The sequence below is a fragment of the Somniosus microcephalus genome, chromosome 18 (genome assembly GCF_052327205.1).
Source record: "Somniosus microcephalus isolate GS21.2 chromosome 18, FLI_Smic_1.0, whole genome shotgun sequence".
NCBI classification, from domain to species: Eukaryota; Metazoa; Chordata; class Chondrichthyes; order Squaliformes; family Somniosidae; genus Somniosus; species Somniosus microcephalus.
The window spans coordinates 33215211-33242623 of NC_141004.1; the positions used below are offsets into that span (position 1 = coordinate 33215211).

Below are 27413 nucleotides of genomic sequence, written 5' to 3' on the forward strand. Positions count from 1 at the left end.
AATTGCGCCGCAATGCGGCACTCAGCGCCCATTTCGAGGCGCTGACACCCTCTAGTAGTGCCGGCAGCCGTTTGGGCGCGGCGCTACTGAATTTTTGGCGCGCGCAGGGGGACTTAGCGCCGGCGCTAAATTTCCGGCGCTAAAGCCCTGGCGAACCCACAACCGAATTTCTAGGCCTGGGTATTTAGTGAATAAAAGTACCACAACGTTATGCCCTTCCATGTATTGCAATGCGTTGTCTCTGGGCGAGATACCGGTATAGCAAAGCTTTTGGAGGAGCAGGGCATCTCGGACAGCACCTTCCAGATTTCCACATTTAACGGCGCATGTGTGGTCACTGGACATTGCTGTCCGATTTACACCTTAATAAAGGTGAGCGCTGATATCCTCACCACAAAATCTGGGCCATTTTAAAAAGCATTAGAGATGTACAAAAATAGAAAGTTAGATTCAAGTTAATGACATTTTTCAGTGACTGATTTTTTTGTCAAGTGGTACTGATTGTGAGACTCTCTTTACCATTCAATTTATGCTCTGTGGCAAGTCTCATTATAGTGGAGTAGTTTCCTGTGGTCATGCAATCACATGAATGTGTATAATGGAGAGCTAGCAACTTGATTGAAAAATTGCATTAATGCAGCATAAAGAGATATCAAAAAAACATTAAAAAAAGATGGGTCCATATTACTAATTCCCGAGCAAACAATCTTCTCCATGTAATTCAGTCTGCCTAATTTAAATAAAAACTCACAGGGCCATAATTTGCTGTAGCAGGGCATCTAACGGTGTCTGCCATTAGTTAGACTTGCCCTTGCATGTTTAGATTTTTAGAATTTTTGCATGGCAAGTTGTTGAAAATGCGAGCTGATAACGGTGCAGAGAGGGAAACAGGGCATCTGGGACCTGACTGAACCGGGCAAGCAACTGTGTATCTCCTTATCCAATCAGGCTGAAAGATCGTAAAATTAACAGCGCAAGGACTAAGAAGGAAGTATAGGTTAGAGTGGGTGAATTCAATGTCAAATCAGGTACAGAAAGAGAACTAAAGAGAGGGAAAGAAAGATTGGATTGAGAGAGAAAAAAGAGAAAGGAAAAGTATTTTTTTTTAATTAAAAATGTTATATTTTTAAAATCTCCAACAACAATTAAAACCTGAAGGAATGAGATTCCACATTTGTAATAGATAATTTTCAGTGCCAGAGGTGTTGTTTGGCAGTAATTAACAATTATCACATCGTTAAATGGGTACTTAGAGTGAAATGGACAAGACGTAGCTTTTTGAGGCCAGTTTAGTTCATATCTACCTCACAAATACAGCAACCTCACATCATTCAACGTATTTCAATAGTGAGCTAGACAGCGAGGTGCTGTTTTCGTGAAGCTAATGGCATTTGGGACAGCAACTTTTGGATTTCCGCATTTAACCGCGCATCTGCCCTCGGCTGAAGCTGCTGTCGCATTTACATATAAATAATAACAGCAAGTACCATCAGTCTCACCATTACTTCGACAGAAAAGTATGGGCCAGACAGCTGGATTCACCATCTGATCCACTGAAAGATGAGGGTTGGTTCATTTTGTGTACACTGCGATCATAGTTTCTCAGAAATAGGCTATTTGGTCCATTTTTTTCTTTTATATACTTCCTTTTCAAACACTTATCCAATTTCCTTTTAAACAATGTTCAAGTCTCATGTCTCAATAGCCTCTGGTGGTAATATATTGCACCTTCTAAAAACGCTCCGTGTGAAAACATTTCTTCTAGTTTCTCCCTTTGAACTTCTAATGATAATCTGAAATCAATATCCCCTCTGTTACTGATTCATCAACATGGCGGAAACCATTTGGCCTCTCAAAAGCTCTCTTAATCTTGAAAAGCTTAATTAGATCCCCTGTTCCAAAAAAAATCATAATACAGTATTTCGATCTTTGCTTTACAACTATAACCTTTCATTATTCATGTTCTTTTAGTAATGCCCTTATGCAGTATGGGTCACCAAGTCAGACACATCTTTTCATATATTGTACTATTACTATTAAGTAGTGCAGAAAAAAAGATAATTCTGAATTTAAATTACAACTTAAATATATTTAAGAATGGCCTTTTAAATAAAAAGATTATTTCCTATACTGAATATTCCTTTCTTAACCATTAAGTTCAATACACAGAGATTCGTAGATGAGAAAGAATATTCTTTTATATATCATTTTGTTATGTTCCCAGGCTGTTGCAGAGCACTTCACAACCAATCACTTTGAAAGTGCAAGATTACTGTTATGTAGGCAAATGTAACAATCAATTATGCACAGCTAGGTCCCACAACTATCAAACGAGATCAATGGCCAGTTAATCTATTTATTTGGTGGTACAGGAAACTTTGTGTTATCCGGAGGCATACCGTCCGGCAAGCTCGAGCCACCGGCAAAAATCAGGAGCCGTTTTTTATTCTTTTCGTTTCTTTTCTTTGCTTTTTTTTGAACAGTCAAGCTCTGCAAGGTCTGTAGCTAAGCAACAGCTTCAGCTAGAGACGCTTGCCGACTGTTTAGAGGCTGTTGCTAAGCAACAGGGTTTGTTGATTCATACGGAGATGAAAATCTCCGTATGTTTCAAAATTAGCTCTGGAGTGCCCGGCAGTTTTGAGGGAACGGCAGCAGCTCGGTCCCGTCGGTGCCGGATAGCACAAAGTTTCCTGTATTTGTTTTCAAAACATTCCGCTCTTCTTCAAATCATGCCACCTCATGGCCACCTGAACAGGCAGATAGGCCTTAGTTTAATGTCTCAATAAGTACCACCATCAAGACAGCACATTTTTACTGCAATGAAGTGTTAACCTAGATTATGTGCTCAAGTCCTGGAGTGGGGCTCAACCCTGCAACGTGTGACTCTTATAGCGAGGGTGCTACAAACTGAGCCAGGATGACACTAAAAATAACTAAATACATAACAATATATATCCAAATATAAATCAAAGGTGAACTATATTTACCTATATTCATATAGTTTACCTTATTTATGTAAAATATATTGACTAATTCCTGATATGCATCATATCCTAGCTACCAGTCTGGACCGTGAGAAGCAATAAAATAAAAGCAATTATTTTAGATTAAAGTAATCAAACGTTAAATTTGATCTAATACGATAACAAAATACTGCAGATGCTGGAAATCTGAAATAACAACAGAAAACGCTGGAAAAACTCAGCAGGCCAGGCAACATCCGTGGAGAGAGAAACAGAGTTAACGTTTCAGTTCGAAACCCTTCTTCAGAATTGAGAAAAAAAGCAGGAAATGAAACAGATTAAAAAGCCAGTTTGGGAGCTGGGAAATGGGGGAGGGGATGAAAGAACAAAGGGGAAGGTCTGGGAGGTGAAGAGACATTAAGAGATATTCAAGGTGAGACGAGGTGGTAATAGGACAGGTGAAGAGACAAAAGACGGCTCTAGATGAAGTGTGAAATGCGCTGGCAGATTGAGAGACAGCTGCCATGTGAGAGAGAAAAAAATGAAAAGGCACAAACCAAAGGTATGGATAATAAAAAATATATAAAAATATAATAGGGGCCGAGGTTATGATCTGAAATTGTTGAACTCGATATTGAGTCCGGAATGCTGTAAAGTGCCTAATCGGAAGATGAGGTGCTGTTCCTCGAGCTTACGCCGAGCTTACGTGGAACAATGCAAGAGGCCGCGGACGGTGAGGTCTGAGTGGGAATGGAGCGGTGGATTGAAATGACAGGCGACCGGAAGCTCGGGGTTCCCCTTACGGACTGAACGGAGGAGTTCTGCAAAGTGGTCACCCAATCTGCATTTGGTCTCCCCAGTGTAGAGGAGACCACATCATGAGCAGCGAATACAGTATACTAGATTGCTTTACTTGTACTTCTTGCAATCTAGTATACTGTATTCGCTGCTCACGATGTGGTCTCCTCTACACTGGGGAGACCAAACACAGATTGGGTGACCGCTTTGCAGAACCCCTCCGTTCAGTCCGTAAGGGTGACCCCGAGCTTCCGGTCGCCTGTCATTTCAATTCACCGCTCCATTCCCACTCAGACCTCACCGTCCGCGGCCTCTTGCATTGTTCCACAGAAGCTCAGCGTAAGCTCGAGGAACAGCAACTCATCTTCCGATTAGGCACTTTACAGCCTTCCGGACTCAATATCGAGTTCAACAATTTCAGATCATAACCTCGGTCCCTGTTATATTTTTATATATTTTTTATCCAAACCTTTGGTTTGTGCCTTTTCCTTTTTTCTCTCCCACATGGCCGCTGTCTCTCAATCTGCCAGCGCATCTCACACTTCATCTAGAGCCATCCTTTGTCTCTTTACCTGTCCTATTACCACCTCGTCTCATCTTGAATATCTCTTAATGTCTCTTCACCTCCCAGACCTTCCCCTTTGTTCTTTCATCCCTCCCCCATTTCCCAGCTCCCAAACTAGCTTTTTTTTTCATTTCCTGCTTTTTTTCTCAGTTCTGACGAAGGGTCTTTGGCCTGAAACGTTAACTCTGTTTCTCTCTCCACGGATGTTGCCTGGCCTGCTGAGTTTTTCCAGCATTTTCTGTTGTTATTTTAAATTTTATCTAAATTGATTTAAATTCCAGTTCTTAGAGGAGCTTCTGATTTGATGAGATAATTGTCATGGAATCCAATTTAAGACATAGTTCGACGTAGCTTGTTAGCTGATCAAAGCTCTTTACCAAGGATCAAAACATCATGCCCACCTAAACGGGTTAAATGTCTGTTAAATGCTGAAAAAGCCTTGAGCATCTCAGCCCATACATCAAATTATGTTCTTCTTCCTCAGAGAACATAGATCAATATTACAAGAACAGCAGGACATAACCAGGAATATTATTACATTACAGCTGCGGCCAGCTAATTACAAACTCTACTCACCCTCCTTTGATATAATCGAGGAATGTATGCTCAGATTCAACTGTAAAAGATAACAGCGTAACCTGAGGGGAAAGGGGAAATATAGTGAGTTGAAGAAGATTCTTCATGCAGAGATCTCATACTGGGCTAATTTTAGCAAACGTACTCAGCACCTAGAAGTTAACCTGAGGTGCTATGAAATACAGCTTTGCTTTCACCTCCTGAAATTACATTTAATGCAATGTAGAAAGCACTTTAGCTTAAAGCATGTTTATTTATACCACATGTAGTAATTTAAATTAAGTTTCAGTGTAGGCCTGAGGGAGATTTTGGTTTGGCTGCGCACCAATGCAAAACCCTCAGTAAACACATATATTTCACTCGGCCTCTGTATTTTCATTGTTCTGCACCACTGCTGTATCTGTGTACTCAATGAATTAACACAATACAAGTCTAGTGACCATACCTGAATGGCAATGAGCTTTGTCTTATGCCTAAACAGTCATAGAATCATACAGCACAGGAGGCGGCCATTCGGCCCATTGTGTCTGTGTCGGTTCTTTTGAAAAAGCGATCTAATTAATACCAGTCCCCTGCTCTTTCCCCATATCTCAGCAAATGTTTCTTTTTCAAGTATATATCCAATTCCCTTTTGGAAGTTACTATTGAATCTGTTTCCATCACCCTTTTTGGCCATACATTCCAGATCACAACAACTTGATCCGTAAAAAAAAAATCTCCGCACTCCACCCTGGCTTTTTGCCAATTATCTTAAATCTGTGTCCTCTGGTTACCGACCCTCCTGCCAGTGGAAACAGTGCAGATAGGGAGAAACTATCAAAACCCCTCATAATTTTGAACACCTCTATTAAATCTCCCTAAACCCTAGAGGAGGTGTAAATGGGAACAGTAGAATCATCAACAGCTTCGTTGGAACAGTGTAGGAGGCCGAGGTCAGAGTGGGAGCGGAGCGGAGAATTAAAGTGACAGGCGACCAGAAGTGTCCTGCAAAGCTGTCACCCAATCTGCGTTTGGTCTCCCCAGTGTAGAGGAGACTGCATCGTCCGCTCCACTCCCAATCTGACCTCGGCCTCCTACACTGTTCCAATGAAGCTCAACGTAAGCTCGAGGAATAGCACCTCATTTTTCTATTAGACACTTTACAGCCTTCCGGACGCAATACTGGGTTCAACAATTTCAGATCATAATCTCTGCCCCCATTTTTTCGGACTGCAGCTGTTGATGATTCTGCCATTCCCATTTACACCTCCTCTAAACCCATCTTTTGTTTCTTTGCTTGCCCCATTACCACCCCCTTTTGCCTTGCACCATCATCCCTTTTGTCATTCAATCTCTTCTGCCTTCCACCCTATCACGGACCTTCCCCTTTGTTCTTTCCTCCCCTCCCCCCTTTCCCTGCCTCTGTGCTTGCTTAAAACCCGTTACATCTCTAACATTTTCCAGTTCTGATGAAAGGTCATCGACCTGAAACGTTAACTGTGTTTCTCTCTCCACAGATGCTGCCTGACCTACTGAGCATTTCCAGCAATTTCTGTTTTTTTTCTAATTGAAAGATAGAGTATCTTGCAATATTCACAGCACAATTCATTTTCAGATATCTCAGAATACCATACATTGAAGGATGTATTTTAAATGTAAAAGTGTCTTTTTTCTTTACAAAACAGATTTCAATATTTCAATGAATTTTCTTACCTTTTATTGGTTTCCTTTCTTAATTTAGGTATATAAAATGGAAAAGATTTTTATGACAAGGCTCAACGTGAGGTATCTTGTTTTCTGTTCAGGATACTGTATGACTTAAACTGAATGATTTATTTACATACATCTTAGAGGGACTTTAGGAGGGGTTAAGTACAAGGTATTGTGCCTCTGTTGGGACATTGAACTATACCTTCCTTCTTACAGTTGGGGAAAGTCAGTTCACATATACATATATCAACTTAAACCCAGATATTCATTTCTTCTCCCAATAGCTATTTTTTCAATAATTGCAATTCAACCATTTTAGAGGAATAAATTTGACAGCCTAAAGTAAGGCAAGGGCTGTCGGAGTATGTGTCATTCGTGGCAATGGAACCCCTGCTTACCATGGCCTAGAAAATCCACAGGGGAGGGATAAAATCCCAGAGAAACCCACACAGAAATTCAACCCCAATGACAAAAGATACAAGAATATTACTCACAGTTCCTGAATGAACATATTTTTTCTTCTTTATTTTCTTTTTGGGATTTATTACCTGTATATATAAATAAGAAAATTAACATTACTGTCAAAACTAGCAGTAGCAACAGTTCGTTCAATGAAGGATACTTCATGCAGGTCTGTGTCACAGAGTTACATTTCCTCAAGTGGGGTGACGTTATAATTTGCAAAGAACATCACAGTTAGGTTGTACTCAGCATTTTTAAATTAATTATTGAGGGAAATGGAATAACTTTATAATTTGAGCAGGCAGGGTCAGCATCAAGCAATCTCAGATTAACTATAGCACAGGGGATTGCAGAGTAAAACAATGTGACTTAACCTTAAGCAAGTGAGATAATCGCCACTGTAGGTGTATGATATTTCCACCTCCCACACCAGCTGTCCTTTGCCCCATCACAGGGACTGCAAATTTTATTGCCAAATTAAGACAATTTTGGGCTAATTAAGAAAACATATTGGCAACTATTGGCTCGAGACTCTCCAACCAAACTTAATTTACTTCAAATTCTTAGAGTCAATGTTTAGAGTACTTTCATTCCATCAATCTGGGCTAGATTCAAACCTCGGTCCAATAATTAAAGACCAATTTAATAACTCACTGCACCAATCAGATCTCCCTCCCCCCAGATCACAGATTTCAAAGATGAAATAAAAAAATGCACTATAAAACTTTAGTAAATTATTTTGTTTAAAACTTTCATCAAGCTTTACTGATGGTTTGGAGATAAAGAAAGAAATCAGACCTGTATGGCAACTTTCAAGATGACCAAAGTGCTTCACAAACAATTAATTATTGTTGAAATGTCTGTTTTTATGTAGCCAAATGCAGCAGCCAACTCGCTCGCAGGAAGATCTCACAAACAACAAATTGGATAAATACCCAGTTAATAGCTGACAGGAATGTTGGTCAGGGCACCGGAAGAACTCAATGTTTCTCTTTCAATAATTCCAACAGCCACCGAATCGGGTGAATGGGATCTTGGTTTCCTCTAAAGGACAGTGCCTTGAACAATGCAGCTGAAGTGTCTGGCTAGATTATGTGCTCAGGTGCTTGAACCCAGAATATTCTGTACCAAAGGCAAGAGTGCTACCAACTGAGCCAAGCTGACACTTGTAAAGTCTCTGGGGGGAATTTTTCGGGGACTCAGCGGGCACGTTTGCTGGCGGGTTGGGTGGGAACATTTTTTTATGACAGCGGGTCGGGAATCCACTGTCATCCCGCCACCATGCTACTTTGCCAGATGTCGGGTCTGTCAGGGCTGAACAGACCCGACACGTAGCGATGGGGGTGGTAATTCAGGTCATTATGACCTTGTTAACAAGCCCAATAAACAGTACTTTGAGCTCACCTTACCATTTTACGAGGTCACCCATGGGGTCCATGCTGCTTGGGGATGACGTCAGGTAAGGAGGTCAGGAGTTGAATCAACATGGGATCATTTCATTACTTGACAGCTGCAAATATGCTAGAAAAGCTCCCATCTCACAGCTGTTCACTTTCCAAGCTCAGAAGCTGTTGCTTACTGCATTTGGAAGGCAGATTGAGCTTTATGCAGGTTGCAAGTGTTTGGCGTAAACTTTCTATCCAGTTTGGATATTGGAACAACCTCTCTCACCATTGACAGATCGCTTCTGTCATCTGAAGTTCACCTGCCATCTATTACATCAGCATCGGTGCCCTTGAAACTATCTCACCTTGGTCCTCAGAATCCCACTAAGATCAGCCCCAACACCAGAAGCACCAGGCACACCAGCAGCACTAATAACAACACCAACCTTCTCCGCAATCGACTAATGCTGCACAGGACATAGGGCATCAGCACCCGACCACATTGCTGCTCGGGACGCCAGGGATGGCCTCACCATAGCCAAATTTACTTCACTTGATGCTGTACACCCTGGCTGCCACATAATATGCCAGGTTAGCACCAGCCCACACCAACACCATAAAGCATCCCTACAATGCCAAAGCCATTCCTTTCACACTCATGACCATTGTGGGGGGCACTGTTCTGTCTCACCATTCACTGCAACTCATTAAGCCACTTCCTAAGGGGCACACAAATCTGTCCAAGACACAAAATGTTGAAAATAAAGGTTTAAATATTTGACACCACATTAACAGAAACTTTACATGAACATTGGCTAAAACATCCAAGTGCCTACCCTTATGTGTTGTTAGTTGGTATGATTGCACTAGGATGAGGGTGAGTGTGAGGGATGGGTAGTGAGATGGGGAAGTGATAATATAGATAGAGAGGGATGGGTGGAGGTGCAAGGTAAGTTGGTGTGAGTAAGGATGTGCTGGAGTAGGGTAGGGAAGGCAGAGTGGTGGGGATGTGATGAAAGGCACAGCAGGATGAGGTTGAGTTTGCAGTAACGTTTCGTGAGCTACTGAGATCATTGAAGTGTTTGCGGCACTGCACCCAGGTCCTTCTGACGACATCCCTGCTTGTGCCCTCCTGTGCAATGTGCAACCATGCTGCATTGGTCTCCTGGGGAGGGCTCCTCCACCCATGGGATGGGAAGAGGACCTCCCTGCATGCTGTGACTCCCTCCATAAGCATATGGAGGGTGTCATGGGAGAGCCGTGCACCTCTGTGCAGCACTTGTCAGTGTTTACAGCACCTCAATACTGTAGAACACTGACAACACAACTGTAAAAATCAATTTGGCCATGGTCCCTTTAAGGAAACCTGCTGATGACGCGTCATCAGACCCGCTTCTCTCAATTGGCTGGCAAATGCGCTGGGTGGGCTTAACAAGGCCAATCAACGTAAACCCATTCTACAGAGTGGGCTGGAACCAACAGCGCCATCAGGACCCGTTATCGACATCGCCTGCCCTGGACCCACCAAGGTAGGGGAAATTGTGGCCTCTACCACTGAAGGATAGGTCCTAGGTTTTGATTCTTGGTTTGTTTTGCAGTCAGTTGTAGGTTGTGGTAATGAGCTATAATTGAACACAGTGCCCTTTGGTTAGGGAAAGGAAAACTGGCTATTTCCTCTGATCACTATACAGAGACCCATAATGTAAGTGCGTGTATGAACTGGAATCAAGCTCAGGCTTGGCTATGATGACCTCCACAGTTGGACAGCCTACCAGTATTCATTGGCAGAACCCCCAAGGAGATTCAGGTCCATTTTATTTAATGGGCAATTACTTTAGGTTTAACTAACTTCATTGTGAGCTCACTGGTGTGGAAAGAGCATGTCATTTCCAGTATTTTAGGACAATGCACATTCTAAATGAAGGCTAACCCATGCTCAACAGTGTGATTATGTAGCAGATATTGCATGGGAGGCTTTGAGATAAGAAAAACATTTTTAATAGTTGACTGGTTTAGGGATTCACAAGCAAATCAGTGACAAATATTCTTCGGTCAATTATTCTTCAAGTTTCACATTTCCCTGTGAAACTTATCACACAATCCCAACTAAAGGATTTGATGACCTTTTCTCTTGTAATTCGCTCAGATTTATTGTATTCTGACACAGGATAATTATATCATGAAGGCCTGATTGTAGCATTGTGCATGTGGAACTATGGAAAAATGCTGCAAGTTTTAACAGGCCTGCATGTGTGATGGCGAGAGAATAATCTTAAATTAGTGACTTTCCTCTTCTAATGAAAGCTGCAGAATGTGTCCTTTTGCTTTGTCATTGAGGAGCCACAAACCCAACTGCATCACATGGATTTGAAATGTGTGATTTCTTAGCATGCAATTTGATTCGTGGCTCATTCTCTTGTTAAGTGAAAAATTTCACTCCCGACCGCAGTGTTTTACAAGAGGCTGAGATGATGCGAACCTTGAGTGCAAGACAAGTATTTTAATAACATCACAAGCTGCAGATGTATTTATTCTTGGAGCAAACTTTCCAGTCCGTATTTCACTTTTAATATATAAATACAGTATTACATATGCATGTGTGTATGTATGGAAAGTGAGCTGCTGTGATCAAACCATGTCATTTGAAATGCAATGGTGCTATATAACATAGTTTGAACTGATCATGCAGAGAAGCAATGGGGTAGAAATTGGACCTTTGCGCCCGTTTTACGGGTGTAAAATGTGCATAAGGAGGGCCAGTTTGGGGAGCAACATCCTGTGCCTGATCCGCGCCAAGGGTATTGGTGCCGCCATATTGGCATAGGTAGCGGCCCAGGCACCTATGGTGCCTACATGAAACAGGGGTTAGGCACACAACATATCTAAATTGGTCGGTGATGAGCGGAACAGGCTCTGGGCCTCAGGATTCTTCAGTGGTCACTGCAGCCTAAGTTATAAAAAGACTTTCCTGTTGAGCCAGGAGGAGCAGGAGTGCTCCTCCCGGATCCACAGCACTCCTGATGGACCCTAGCGGCTCGTGAACCACCACCCCACCGCGCCTCCCCCGCCCCGTCCATTCCCCACCGTCGTCCTTTCAGCCTCTCCAAGAACTTACTTTAGGGCTGCTGTTGTTGCAAATGGGCCAAAATTGAAATCCTTACAATGGGGGAGCGCCCTTTGGAGGCACGACAGGCATTGACTGCTCACCCAAATGATTGGAAACGGGTCCAATTTCAGGTAAGCCTTGGGCTCCCCGGTTGGGGCGTGCACTGTCTGCATGCTGTTGGTTACGCACCCGAAAACATGACATAGCCAATTTTTACCCCACTCTCTCTCTCTAACTATTATGACACTTATGCTATGTACTGATTACACTAGCTGCTGTTAATCAATTGTTGATTATTGCTGCATAATAAGACTTGCAGTAATAACATCACAACTATTAGCTCTGTGTGAAAACCATTACTCTTAAACTGCATGGATTATCCTAAGCATTAAAATAATGTAAGACACCCAATTCCAGGAAAAATGGACCACAAACAGGAAAGAACTGTCCCAATGTACTCTGCAGTATATACAAATAGACACCCACAAGCAATTTCAAGGCTATAACAGCATGTTGTGATTTATGTTGTCCCATGAACCTATTCAATTACATTAATGCCTTGTAATCACAAGGTAGATTTAGATGAAGAAGGTATCTAGATGTGAATAAGTTCAGTGTTCTGGCTCCAGCTGCTGAAATACTTACTGACACCTGTCCTAAATTCATCTTGTTACAACCCTGAACCTTTATCCTCTGTCCTGGCTTATCTAAAAGTTATATTTTGGGTTTACTTTCTCTGTCCCCTCTAAGTTTCTTATAATAATTTCACTTTGCCATTCCTTGGAAAGTGCTGGAGGACACATCATAAAATTGCACACTTTCATCCTCTGATTTTCCATCTTAGTTATAAACAAGTTTAACAGTGTTTATACAAGTGTCACTTTTTATTTAGAACGTGGTCCTCTCCCCTGTAACAAATGCATTTAGTAGGCCTCTAGAGCAATGACATTGACTTTGGAAGTTAACGGGCTACAGCTTTTGCTCAATAGAATATGTCGTCTCAAAACCAATATTGTTTATAATTGACTCTACACTGCTCCGATAAAAGATTTTTCCCTTTAAAATCAGATTAGACTACAGTTCCACATCTATAATAGCGAATAAGCCTTTCACCAGTTGCCTCAATGTTCCTTTTTACTGAACACGACATACATACTGAAGTATCTGAGGTTAAAAATGAAGTAAATCTACCACTAGCATATTACTGCAGTTGAATATAATGGTAAACATGAATTCTTGTAGGAACTTAACAATGCTCTGTGCATAGTAGGCAAAGATAAAACAAAAGGAAAGCAAAGAATGAATGATAGTGAAATATAATTTCACAATGCTACAGTGGTATATGTATTATGAAAGTTCCATTTTGCAATATAAAATCATAAGTAAGCAGTGTAAGCAAAAGATGGAAGAGAATTAAGTGCAATAGTTTAAGTAAAATATTTTGAAAATTCCAACCAGTACATCATTTACATTAGCCCGGAATTTCCTTGGCGCTACACCCGCTCTGCCACAGTAACTTCGCTGGATGTGCGGCAGAAAGAATTGATGCCCATCAATGGGGTCTCAGCTGGACTTTTGGTGAATTTATAGCGGCAGAGCGGGAGCAACTCCAAGGAAATTCTAGACTACCGATTTTAACCCAGGGCGGGAATGCAGGGTGTGAGGGCTGGAGCGGGACAAAACAACAACAACTTGCATTTATATAGTGCCTTTAATGTAGTTAAACATCCCAAGGCACTTCATCAGACCAAATTTGACACCGAGCCACATTAGGAGATATTAAGATGGGAAAGGTAGGTTTTAAGGAGGGAGTTCCAGATTGGTTGGAATCATACCCAGCACAAAGGAAGTTGGCTGTGGTTGTTGGAGGTCATTCATCTCAATCACATGACATCACTGCAGGAGTTCCTCAGGGCAGTGTCCTAGGCCCAACCATCTTCAGCTGTTTCATCAATGACCTTCCCTCCATCATAAGGTCAGAAGTGGGGATGTTCGCTGATGATTGCACACTGTTCAGCACCATTCGAGACTCGTCAGATACTGACACAGTCCGTGTCCATATGCAGCAAGACCTGGACAACATTCAGACTTGGGCTGAAAAGTGGCAAGTAACATTCGCACCACACAAGTGCCAGGCAATGACCATCTCCAACAAGCGAGACTCTAACCATCTCCCCTTGACATTCAATGGCATTACCATCACTGAATCCCCCACTATCAACATCCTGGGGGTTACCATTGATCAGAAACTGAACTGGACCAGCCATATAAATACTGTGGCTACAAGAGCAGGCCAGAGGCTGGGAATTCTGCGGCGAGTGTCTCACCTCCTGACTCCTCAAAGCCTTTCCACCATCTACAAGGCACAAGTCAGGAGTGTGATGGACTACTCTCCACTTGCCTGGATGAGTGCAGCTCCAACAACACTCAAGAAGCTCGACACCATTCAGGATAAAGCAGCCCGCTTGATTGGCACTCCATCCACCACCTTCAACATTCACTCCCTCCACCACCGGCGCACTGTGGCTGCAGTGTGTACCATCTACAAGATGCACTGCAGCAACTCGCCAAAGCTCCTTCAACAGCACCTTCCAAACCTGCGACCTCTACCACTTAGAAGGACAAGGGCAGCAGACGCATGGGAACATCACCACCTACAAGTTCCCCTCCAAGCCACACACCATCCTGACTTGGACCTGTATCGCCGTTCCTTCACTGTCGCTGGGCCAAAATCCTGGAACTCCCTTCCTAACAGCATTGTGGGTGTACCTACACCATATGGACTGCAGCGGTTCAAGAAGGCGGCTCACCACCATTTTCTCAAGGGCAATTAGGGATGGGCACTAAATGCAGGCCTATCCATCGACGCCCACATCCCATCAATGAATTAAAAAAAATAAAAAAATAAAAAATAATCTTAGGGCCTAGACAACTGAAGGCATGGCCACCAATGGAGGGGCAAAGGAAATCGGGGATGCAGAAGAGGCTAGAATTCGAGGAACGCAGAGTTCGAGGAGGGTTGTAGGGCTGGAGGAGGTTACAGAGATAGGGAGGGTTGAGGTCATCGAGGGATTTGAATACAAGGATGAAAATTTTTAATTTGAGGTGTTGCTGGACCGGGAGCCAGTGTAGGTCAGCAAACACAGGGGTGATGGGTGAAGGGGACTTGGTGCGAGTCAGGAAATGGGCAGCTGAGCTTTAGATAACCTGAATTTGACGGAGGGCGGAAGTAGGCTGTCTTGCTAATGGAGAGAATATGGGATCGCAAGCTCAGTTCAGAGTCAAATAGGACCCAGGGAAGCGCCCATGATGGTGCCAGCGTGAAGCTGCGGGCCATTTTGTTTCATGGGCCTCATTCAAATTTGGTTACACTAACACCCAAGAAAGCTGGTGGGTGAAAGCGGGAAAGTGGGTATATTATACTTCACAATAAAATATGCAAATACCGAATGTTAATCTGCAGTATTACTCAGAAGCAGCAGTGACATCTGTTTGCTTATTTGAATAGATTTTTATTCAGCATTGTGATTCATTGAGAGTATAAAGAGTGTATTGTGAATGTTTATATGCTGTATAGACTCTAGAGAGCAGGTTAAATTTAAAATAAAACCTCAATGGGATGCCTAACATTGAAAGTTACATTTGTTGGTGGTACAGTGATGTCACTACTACACTGAAGGGATATCCTTAGTTATTCTGAGTCACAATGACAGCCATTGTTATCAATCAGCCGCAGGTTAAAATCCTCACCTCAAAACATAGCAGAATTTGTTGCTTGTGTTTTAGTGTCAGTGCATTGAAGCAATGGATCGCTAAAGCAAAATGAAGCTTCTTTTCCACAAAAAAACTTTCTTGCCTTACATCTTTTAATCTTTATACCTAAAAAAAATCCATCCATTTCTCTCCTTCTCTTCTGTCATTTTATCTTTTGTGGTTTGGAAGAAAAACTAAAATCTATCATGGAATAAGAATGAAGGTGAAACATTAACTTAAAAAAATATTGATTATGATTATCAAAGAGAGGGAGACTTGTTATTTAATCACCTGAGCTGATGAGTGATTGCAAAATTTATAGATGGCAGAAGGAAACCTATCAGATTTTTGGGTACAATTAATCGAGGCTCCCAAATGCACAGTACTATCATAATGTTCTTCTTGCATAGCGAAAGGAAATTGATTTTAGCAGGGACAAAGAAATTACATAGAATTACATGGAATTTATAGCACAGAAATAGGCCATTCGGCCCAACTGGTCTATGCCAATGTTTATGCTCCACACGAGCCTTCTCCCACCCTACTTCATCTAACCCCATCAACATATCCTTCTATTCCTTTCCCTCTCATGTGCTTATCTAGCTTCCTCTTAAATGTGTCTATGCTACTCGCCTCAGCTACTCCTTGTGGATTTCAATTCTGTTTTTTTCCTGATACGGTTTGATCTTCTGTTCTATATGGAGATTACAAGAGGCATTCTTAACTTTTTGCTGTAAATTCATGAGTTAATTCATCAGTTAATTCCTGCCTTTCAGGGACAAGCCGGGAATTTGTTGTCAACCAGTTTGATTGTTACAGAATGAGAGACAGAAATGAACAGGAAATAGAACCTGCTTTTAGGAAATATGGCTTGTAAATTCTTAAATAAACATATATTGCAATGCTTTTGAGATTCCAAAGCCATGCAAGATCAATCAAATTCTATGTTGTCAATCCTATTCCATGGAATACATGCAGGTTTATCAGCAGCAAGCTATGCTATTGCTATGCTAAATGGGACAGCATAAGGACAGATGTAGCAGTCCAAAACTAGACATTTATGAAGCACTGTGGGCCATCCGTAGAAGCATAATTGTATACCACCATAATCTGTAATAAAATGGCCTGGCACATCCCCCACTCCTTAACTACCATCAAGCTGGGAGACCAACTCTTGTTTGATGGGAGTTTAGAAGAACACGAAAGAAGCATACCTTAGAATGTGGTACCAACCTAGTGATGCTACTACATAGGAATATCTGCTTACAAAACACCAAAAGCAGCAGACTATGCATAGAGCTAAAAGGTTCCACAATGAATGAATTAGAGCAAAGCTCTCTAACCCTACCACATCTAGTTGATAATCATGGTGGACAATCAGGCAACGAAGAGGAGGAGGCTACTCCATATCCTCAATCATAGTGAAGCCCAGCATGCGAGTGCAAGAATCAGGGCTGAATTATTTGGAAGTGACTTCAACCTAAAGTGCCCAGTAAATGATCCTATTCAACTTCCTCCCCATCAATGTAGCCAATTTGGTTGAATCCACATGACATTGAGAAGCAACTAAGTACACTGGTCAATGCATCTGATCTGCTTGTCATCTTTTTTGTTACTTTCCATTCAATATACTAAGTGACAAGCTCTGAAAGTAACCCCTTTACCTTGGAAGTTCATGACAGCAAAAAGGCAGAAAAGCAACTATGGGACATCTGTTCACAAGATGCAAAAACGTTGCCAGTCTTTAACGCCTACTCGAAATGAGTCAAATTAGTGCACTCCATATGCACATGCAGCGCGTGAAGCCAGGAAAATCACAGCCTTCTACATGAACAAATATTTAGATTCAGATTTGAAGTGGTACTGAGCGGCACTTACAACAGCAACCAAGATCAGGAATTTAAAGCATACAGTTGACAGAAAACCAGCAAGTTCAGGAACTCACAAGTTTCCAGCCCCCACATGTACAACTCCCACCAACGCTAGCATTTCCAGACAATGATGTGCTCACTTGTGAGTAGCAAGAGTGCAGGTGTAAAAGAAAATGCTGAGATTGGCTGGAAGGAAAAAATGCTAACAAAGGGTTATTATTTGAATGGTATCTTTGGCATGAACAAAACTGGTGTGTTCTCCCATACTCTCAAGAATAAAAGCATATTTTTCCAATTGGAACATTATAAGGACATGAAGAAAAGCAAGAATTGTTTCATGCATGCATTTTAAGTAATGCTGCAGGGGAGAAGGAAAGAGCTGTCATTATGGGAAGAAAGAATTGTCACTATTTCAAAAACCAGGACCAAAAAAACAGCTGGTGAGCTACTTCACAAACAAAAATGTATGAGTTTTTGGAGAAATTGGTTGGTGGCATCATATACGAGTTATATAAATAAATCTGCACATGACAACAGCTTTTTTGCCTAGGCAGAAGCCCCCTCTCTGTTTAGGGTATAGATTTTTATAGCGAGGGTCAGAAAATACAGAACTTAAGAAAGGGCCAAACTAATTTACCAGATACCTCCACAACAGCACCCAGGGTTACTAAAAAGCTCTGCTTAAATAGGTGTTGCTAAGATCATGGCTTTTATTCAGAACCGCCCTCCAAACTTGTCTAATGGCACAGTCCTTCCAGAATTGTGGCTATTTTAAGTTCTCTCTGAGATAAATATAAATAAAAGAAATATAATTAATATAACCATTTAAAAATCATTCAAAGCTATTTGGCGAAATTTAATTGGCTCCCTTTTTTATTAGTAGCTTTTGCTAACTGCTCATTGTTGGCTGTTTTTTTTCAATTTTGATGTCCTAAGCCATTAACGTAGCCTGATGCCACCACCAGCACATGCCCGATCCCTTGTAGTGCCTTCCACCATCCAACAGGGGTCAAGCTCACTGGTCCCAGGGCTTTCTAGCTGCTGCTAACCTCAAGACCTGATGGAAGAGCACAATAAAACAATCCCACTTACCTTTGAGATCCTCTTCAGCTTTCTGCTGGGCCCTTTCAGACCCTCCGGTCTGAGGGGAGGATCTCGTCGCAAGCCCATCATCAACTATCTTGGGTTGTCCCTGCGTCTGGATGCTCTTAGGTTGCATTGCTAGGAATCTGCGGTTGGATAGTGGGAACAGCCCATCCTTCCTCATTGACATGAGTATGTTGGACCTGCACCTACTCCAGGTGTACGGCCTTCTCTGCCTCTTGGACGAAGCCCTTGGAATCGTGGGGAACTATAAAAAGGGCAGAGACTCAGCAAAATGGGCCTCCACCCCCTTTATTTTGACCTTTGTACTCAAGGAATGGGCATTAAACAGGTAAAATATCAGAAAAAATAAACCCCATTATGTTTTCATTCTGTTAAAGAGACAATTTTACAATTTTAGATATTTTCTAAAATAATTTCTGTTCATAAAATTGCGCCAGAATTCAAAACACAAAGAAGACAACAACCTACATCTGGTCACAAATACTGACTGCAATGTTTTGGATATAACTTTGAATATTCAGGCAAACAAGTATTAGGAGAAGTACTACTTCTAAAGTAGGATTTGATCATATGGAGGAGTTAGTAGAAGGGCAAGGTTTAAAGGTTCATGCCATTAAGTATGTAACTGTTTACTCATTGCATTTGTGCTTTGGTGTCTCAGTATTTTTGACATTTTGATTTATGTTGATGGATAAACACTAACTGTATTCCTCAAAGTGCTTAAGGAAATGGAATTCACCTTGAAATGATTGAGTGACCCAGTCTTGCTACTTTTGACATGTCCCATTGGAGTCGCTGCCTGTGTTATCAAAACAACCTTATTAATATACAGGAATCAACAGTTGACTATTGGTTTTAGAAATGGAACACATTCAGTTCTCAACTTTAGTCATTTTACCTGGGTACATTCAACTCTTAAAACTAACATTGTAGAATATAATTCAAAACATTTGGGAAATTTGTTAGTGCATTATTCTGCTGTGTTGCAAAGTTGTCAGCCATTCCTGTTGCATTTCCCTGTATAGCAAGTTCTTTCTGATCTTGGCTATATTTATTTCAGCACAGCCAAGAAGCTCTCGCTCGAAGGAGAGAACTGAAAATGGTAGTCGAGTCTTCTAGCCCTGGCTCAAGAGTTTATACTTAGAGGTCTGGAAAACGTTGCCTGTCGTACCTATTGGTTAAGAAATGGTGCGTGAAGCTGCAAAACATAAAGAGCATAGTGGGCGGGCTGAGGAAGAAAAATAATGAATTACGAGGGGAGGGGGAAGAAAACACCTTGGAAATAAAAACAAATGGAGTGTCACAGATTACAATCAGCTAACGATTAATTAAACGCTTTTAGGTAGCAACGCAAAATGGTGCATTAACAACCAAGATGGTGTTTATATCAAGGCATGCCTGTCTACATATTGTAATACCTTTATATAGATTCTCTATTACAAGTAACATGCACACCAGCCCTACTGCACTGCTGCTTTTTATATCTCTTGTATCTGCAAGACACACTAGAGTAAAATTTCCAATCGGGCCTTGACCTTGCCTGAATTTTGTAAAATGAGCATCATTTACATAATGTGAGTGACTTTCAGGCCCATATTGGACCTGATGTGTGTTTGCTTGAGTGCAGTGGGAAATCATGCGTACGTAGCCAAGGGCTGCTTAGAAGGGGGCAATGAATAACTTTAATGAAATGTGGCCACTTAAAAGGTACATGGCTACACATCTGGATAAAGATGTTGTCAACAATTACAAAGGCTGTGAATATTTTTTTATCTTTTAACATTTGCAAAAAGGTGTTTGGGTAAAAAAATACTTTGCAAAACTCAATGTCTCGCACAATACGGAGGCAGAAAATTAAGCTTGTGGCCAAATGATAGAGGTACTTAACCAGCCAGTCCCATGATAGCAAGTGGAGTTGAGATGGTGGAGAATGAGATGGTATCGAGGATGTTTGCCATGCTTTCTACTCCAGGGCACCCTTCCCACAGGACAGCCGTCATTTTTAAGATCTTTTGACCATTTTTCCAACATAAGGATTTGAAAAGATGAGTTACTTTTAATGTTTTTTTTCAAGCAGTAGTTTAGTCTCACAAGTTTAAAAAAGGGCTCCTAGATGAAAGATGGTTAATATGCTAATGAAAGTTGTTATCCTCAGATACTAAACAATATAAGTAATTCATTACCTTGCCTGAATAATGGGGAAAGAAAACCACACTCACAGAGGGTGAAATTGGTCTGGGGTGGTAGCACAAAACAGGCGATAACGAATCGGCAGCCTTCAATGGAAAAGAAAATCGGACGGGGTGTAAAACAGGCTGCTGATTTGCTATCACCCATTTTGCGCTCTCGCCCAAGAATAATTTCACCCCATTGTGTTGGAAAATCCTTTGATGTTTAGATGAAAGAGGCCTTAGAAAAGATAAGTTCAGAAAAAGACTGCAGAGAGAAGAGGTTTTACCATGGGCTGTCGGCCAGAATGCAAAGGAGTTATCAGCAAGATATTCCTCGGTTTGTGCTCGGGTGCATTGGATCATCTGAGCACAATGAAAATCAGAAAAGAAAGAAAGCACACACCTGTAAAAGAAGCTGCTCCATTTTCTTTTTACAGACGGAATTTCTGTTATGTGATGTGCCCGAATAATCCAGTGCACCTGAATGCAGACCCAGCCAAATCTACTCTATTCTGTTTAAGTAGGAGGACCCACTGATATGGGGAAGTCTAGGTATTCATTATTTTATATTATGTGAAAACAAGTTATATGGATTGAAATAAGTGAAACTGATCATAATAGTTGCTCTATATCTTGAGTTGCTGTGAAAAATGCATATGTGAAAGACACAGATATCCATTCAGGCCACAAGGAGGTGCTAATGTTACATCCCTGGATTATGCTATGGCATAAGTAGTCACAGAGCAATCCCATAAAAGAAAGCTTAAGCAAGTGACCCAAGAAAGTATCAGCAGCAGACCCGAATTCATAACAGCAGCTTTGGAGCATGTTTGGAAGGAGGCATAGGAAGATGACTTGAAGGCACAGTTGCCAGTCCTATGGTGCCTTTTAGTTGTAGATATCCTTGCAGAAGATGGCACAGCTCTGCATCTGGCTGCCTGGCTACCTGCAGCCTGCATAGTCCACTCCATTGGTAGGCAGGCATACCCCTTCCTCTAAATATGGGTGGGGAGGGCACTGGCGGGTGGGCATGTGCAGCCTGACCTCCCTCCATTACTCCTTCTCTGCTTCATACAAAAAAACATGATGGTCCCCAGTGTAAACCCATCGTCCAAATATCATGGATATGCCAAAAGAAATGACAATGCCGGAACATAATGCCTCCTGACCAACTCAGTGGAAACAGGCAGAAAACAAGGAATAAAGGTTCAGATTAGTGCCAAAGTTCACTATAAATCTTACTATAGAGGTCTTTAACAGCACTTTCACAAACAGCACCCATGAGCAGTCCTAAATGGGTGGGTAGTTGACTGAGCATTATACCAGCGTAAACACTGGAAAATTGCATGGACACCTAAATGACATCTTTGAGGCCTAATTTTAATATAATTAACTGCAAATTGGTAGGCACGTCTGGCACAGGTAACAAATCTGCCTGAAGAATTGGATGGGTGCTAACTGAGCTGAAATCTAGTACAACAGATCACTACTTTCAATTGGGCATAACCAATAGGAAAACTTACCCTACTGTCTTATCTCACACTATGCTTGCAGTGGCTCTCAACATTTATACTCTGATTTGCTAAAATTATCTCTCTTCAAGTCAGTCTCCTTTTGGCTAGGCTACACTGGGGTAAGTCAAAACTAATAAACGTGAATGGACAAAGGGATTGAAGGAATTTACTTGTCATAAGGAACAAGAGGATTACAAGATTTTACAGTCTATGCTAAAATTTCAACCCGAGTACATTAGTGTTTCAACGTGACATTCTTTGATGTAAACTAATAATTATGGGTTACAGTAATAGAGAAACCATGTAAAACTCCTCCCTATGACATGTCTCTTGCAATTACATGTTCTGTATATGTCCCAAAGAGACTTGAAGAGAACGTTCACGAATGAAAAGGTAACAAATAGGGAATCATCCAGTTTTGTACATTGACAGTAACATCACATCCTAGGCGACATTAGTAGAGCAAATTATACACACATTACGATTTGGAATAAATAGTTCAAGCATGGTATAAACAGATCATATTTATAAACATGCCATGGTCAGTAACCCTGATTGGTAGAACATACTGTAGCTGAAAATCATCAAAGTTATTACTATTAATCAGACTGTATGTTGAAGAAACATCATTTGACATAAACTGCTTCAATTCCTTCATCCTCCTGTAATGGTGACCTAGAACTGTCATATACTATAATCTGCAAAACACAGCCTCATTGCTCATATACAGATTGGGAACCTGACAGTGAGAAGAATCAAAGAAAATCAGATTAAATCACATCACAATCAATTTTGATTGCGTATTTTTATAATACATACATACATATATATAATATATTATATATAAATACATATTTGGTATATTATATATATGCACACATAAAATACATACACATATTTTAGTTAGAACTATAAGATTTAAAAGAAATGCTTATCTATGGCCAAATTAAATTTCACTTTTTCCTTGTTTCTATGGTGTACAGGAAACTTTTTTTTATCCGGCACAGACGGGACCGACGTGGTGCCGGTTCATCAAAAATTCTGGATAACCGAAAGCTATAGTAAAAGATACGGAGCTGAGAGCTCCGTATAAAGCAACAAACCCTGTAGCTTCAGAACAATGGCCACAAGTTGCAAGCATCTCTGTAGCTTAGCAACAGCTGCAGCCACACCCTTGCACAGCAACAAATGGAGGAAGGCAAGTAATAAAAGTTACCTGAACCTACTCCTGAATTTTGCCGGTTAACCGAGATTTCCGGTTATTTAGGTGCCGGTAAATCGAAAGTTTCCTGTATATTTTAAAACTGCTGATCAATGTTAATGTGATATCTTGAGACACAGCATATATATACAACAGCACAACATGGCTTCTGGTAAGAACTGTACTGCACGTGGCTTTATTATTATATACATCAGTAGTCCACCAGGTGGCTCTATTACACTTTTTCTCTCCCGATTGAAGAAGTTAATCTTAGCAAATAATCATTGTACATGACTTGCATGGTATACACAACTCTTGGTATACATTTCTCAAATGGAACCCATTTTATGTTTCCAAATTCTACTATAGAATTCTTAACACAAACAAAAGATATGAACTTATTTTCCATATTTACAGATCAAAATTAACCACTGGTTTTCTGTTTCGAAGAGGATACCCTCTTTCTTGAACAGAACTTTTAGATCTTGTTGTAGGACTTTGACTCAATCTAGGCTGAGCCTGGGGAAAAATTTTCTCCAAGGGCTGACCTTGATCTACATTTGGACCCTTTACACTTTCAGGCTGTTTGTCTGTCTGACTCGGGCTCAGACTTAAATTCTGACTTTGTCTTGGACTTTTTTCTGGTACGTCTGATGTAGGATTTGCTACTGGTACTCTACTTGTAACAAGACTATCTGACTCATCAGAATAAATTGAAACATCCCAGCTTTCAACTCCTTCCACATCTGTGGGTAAGATATGATCAATGTGAACAAACCTAACCTTTGCATGATCAAACAGCTTGACCAAATATATGCAAGGGCCACATATCTTCACTACTCTTCCTGGTAACCACTTTAACCATTTATGGTGATGGTTCTTCACTCTAACCTTCTAGTTCAACTTCACACTTCTCGTTCTAACTCTACCTTTATAATGACTCTCTTTCTGCCTTGATTGTTTCTCTTCTATGGACTGTGCCAAGTTTGGCTTTAACAACGAGAACCTGGTTTGTGGCTGTCATTTGAGGACAACTCTGCTGTTTTTCTACCAGTAGTGGTGTGAGGAGCATTCCGATAGGTAATCAGAAAATTTGCCAGTTTGTGGTCCAATGACAACTGACATTTCTTTGACTTTGGATCCAATATTTGCTTGATGAGGGCACGTTTGACAATTTGTACGGTGCGCTCTGCTGCACCATCTGAAGCAGGGTGGTATGGTAGAATTTTGGTATGTTTCACACCGTTTCTGCTCATGAACTGTGTGAACTCTTCTGAACAAAATTGCGGCCCATTATCAGACACAATTTTTTCTGGGAGGCCGTATGAAGAAAACTATCTTGGCAAATTGTCGAATGTTTTGCTTGTTGTTATTATCTGCATCGGAAACACCTCTACCCATTTTGAGTGGCTATCTATCACTGTGAACAATTGGTGTCCTTCTAGCTCAGCAAAACCTACATGTAACCTTTGCCACACCCTGGGAGGCCATTTCCATGGCTGTAATGGTACGGATGGTGGTTTCTTGCTCACCGATTGACATGTTGTACACTGATTGATGATGTACTCTATCTCTTTATCTAAACCTGGCCACCATAAGTAATTGCATGCAAAGCTCTTGGTCAAGCACATTTACAGGTGCTGGTCATGAAGATCTCCTAACAATTTAGACCTGAACCTATTTGGGATAACCACTCTTGCTCCCCACACGATACAATCTTTATCCACTGACAATTCATTCCTACGAATGAAGTATGGATGGATATCTTCCTCTGATACCTGGTTTGGCCATCCATTTGCTATGTAATCATACACCTTTGACATAATTGGGTCACGCTTGGTTACCCTACCAATCTCTTCAGCTGTGATTGGCAGATCATCAATGTATGAGAACTAGAACACTTCTTCCTTATTGGGTGTAACTTGTGATGGGGATGGCAACCTGAACATAGCATCAGCATTACTGTGATCAGCTGATCATCTGCACTCAATGTCATAGGTATATGCTGATAAAATCAAAGCCCATCTCTGTAGTCGGGCTGCAGCTAAGGTTGGAACTGGGGACTTTGGATGGAGGATTGCTGTCAGGGGCTTATGGTCAGTAGCTATGGTAAACTTACAACCAAACAAGTATTTGTGAAACTTCTTGACCCCAAAAATCAATAACAACGCTTCCCTTTCAATCTGCGCATAATTCCGCTCACTGGCAATGTGAGTGCGTGAAGCAAAAGCAATTGGTCTCTCCTCCCCACTATCTAGTACATGAGAGAGCACTGCCCCAACTCTGTATGGAGAGACGTCACACGCTAGCTTGATCTCCTGAGATACATCATAGTGATACTCTCTACTAACTGGCTTTTACACTCCTTAAATGCTGTATTGCATTCTTTTGACCACTTCCAAGGGCCCTGTTTTCTCAACAGCTCATTCAGTGGCCGTAACAATGTAGCCAAGTTTGGGAGGAACTTTTCGTAATAATTCAAAAGACCCAAAAATGATCGGAGTTCAGAGACATTCTTGGGAGTAGGTGCATTTCTGATTGCATCCAGCTTTTCCTTGGTTGGATGTAAACCATCTTTGTCCACTCTGTGCCCTAAGCACTCCACTGAGTTTTGAAACAACTCACACTTGTGAGCTGTCACTTTACTCTGTGCTTCTCTAGCCGTTTGAGCATTTCATTCAACACCTCATCATGGATTTGCCTGTTTGGTGCTGAAATGAGTATGTCATCCAAATAACACACTGCCCCTTTAATCCCTTGCAAAATTTGGTTCGTCACCCCCTGGAATATGTCGGGGGCAGAAGACACTTCAAATGGTAGCCTATTGACCTGATATAGGTCTCGGTGAGTATTTATAGTCATGCAGGACTTGGACTCTTCATCTAACTCAAGTTGTAGGTAGGCGTTTGTAAGATCTAACTTCAAAAAGATCTGGCCACCTGTCAGCATTGCGAACAAACCTTCCACATTTGGCAACGTATTGGGTAGATTACACTCCAGAACCTGGTTTACGGTTACCTTATAATCACCACACAACCTTAACTTACCATCTGACTTAGGTACAACAACAATGGGTGTAGCCCAATTACTCAGATCTACCTTAGAGATAATGTTCTCAGTTTCTAGTCTTTTGAGTTCTTGCTCAACTTTCTCCTCGAGTGCGTTTGGTACGGGACGTGGCTTGCCGTAAACTGGTCTTGCGTCCTTCTGCACTCTGACACTCGCCTTGAAGTCTTGGATCAGACTGCCCGTTTCGCTGAACACCTTCGGATACTGCTTGATGACATCATCTTTAGATGCAAATTTCGCTTCCACATGAAAAATCCCATTCCAATCCAGCTTCAGTGATCCCAACCAATTTCTACCTATCACGGCAGGCTTGTCTCCTGCCACTACTATGAGAGGCAAGCTCTGACACTGATCCTTGTATTTCACTGGTATGGTGACACTTCCTACTACAGGGATTTGCTCGAGTAGTCTCGCTAGTCAATAATCACGCAACTAGTCGCGATATAGTGAAAGTTTTCGAAATGACTGTGAATGGATAGCTTTTTTAAAGCTACAATGTACTCACTGACACCCTCGTCATTTAATTGATCACGTGTTCCAGACCGATAACTTTCAGCAATTTCCAGGGGCTCAGGACTGTAGTGCTGTTCTAACTTGGTTAGGATCTCCCTCAGTGGCGTGTCCTTCGGCTTGGTGGGAACAAGCACATTTTTCAGGGTTTCAAACACCTCAAGGTCTGCTTCAGTCAAAAAATAGCCAGTTTCATTTCTAAAACCGTCCGGTTGCGGTTTACATCATCGGGGACTTCGACGATACTATTCGCAGTGAAACACATTTCTAGCCGCTCCACATACGCTCCGAAAGTCTCTCGGTCGCAATGGAACTCACCCAAGCACCCTATTATTCCCATAGGCGTGGCCATCTGGACTCTGGCAACATCGACAGTTCAGCCATGTGTGCTTGAAATTTACCTCGGATTTTTAAGTTTTTCTGCAAAACGAAGAACCTCTAACAGTCCCTCCATCGGTTGGCAGGATTATCCTCCAACAAAAATTTCAGCTAGGAAATCCGCAATCGCATCCTCATCACCAATTCTGTGATATCTTGGGACACAGCATATATATACAACAGCACAACATGGCTTCCAGTAAGAACTGTACTGCATATGGCTTTATTATTATATATATCAGTAGTCCACCTGGTGGCTCTATTACAGTTAACTATGACTCAGATATTTTGGGCA

The 27413-nt window shown here is 41.5% G+C and overlaps 1 protein-coding gene across 2 annotated transcripts in view; it reads right to left on the reverse strand.

Moving 5' to 3' along the window:
- Positions 1-27413, reverse strand: part of LOC147105205 (copine-8-like) — a 776136-nt gene that overhangs the window by 156316 nt on the left and 592407 nt on the right. Inside the window, exons 12-14 of one of the 2 annotated variants that reach the window (XM_086011335.1) lie at positions 19015-19074; positions 7086-7139; positions 4903-4964 (exon numbers count right to left, since the gene is read on the reverse strand). In XM_086011335.1, coding sequence (XP_085867461.1) covers positions 4903-4964; positions 7086-7139; positions 19015-19074 — 176 coding nt within the window. The remainder of the gene's footprint in view (positions 1-4902; positions 4965-7085; positions 7140-19014; positions 19075-27413) is intronic. The other variant, XM_086011336.1, reaches the window with a different exon arrangement.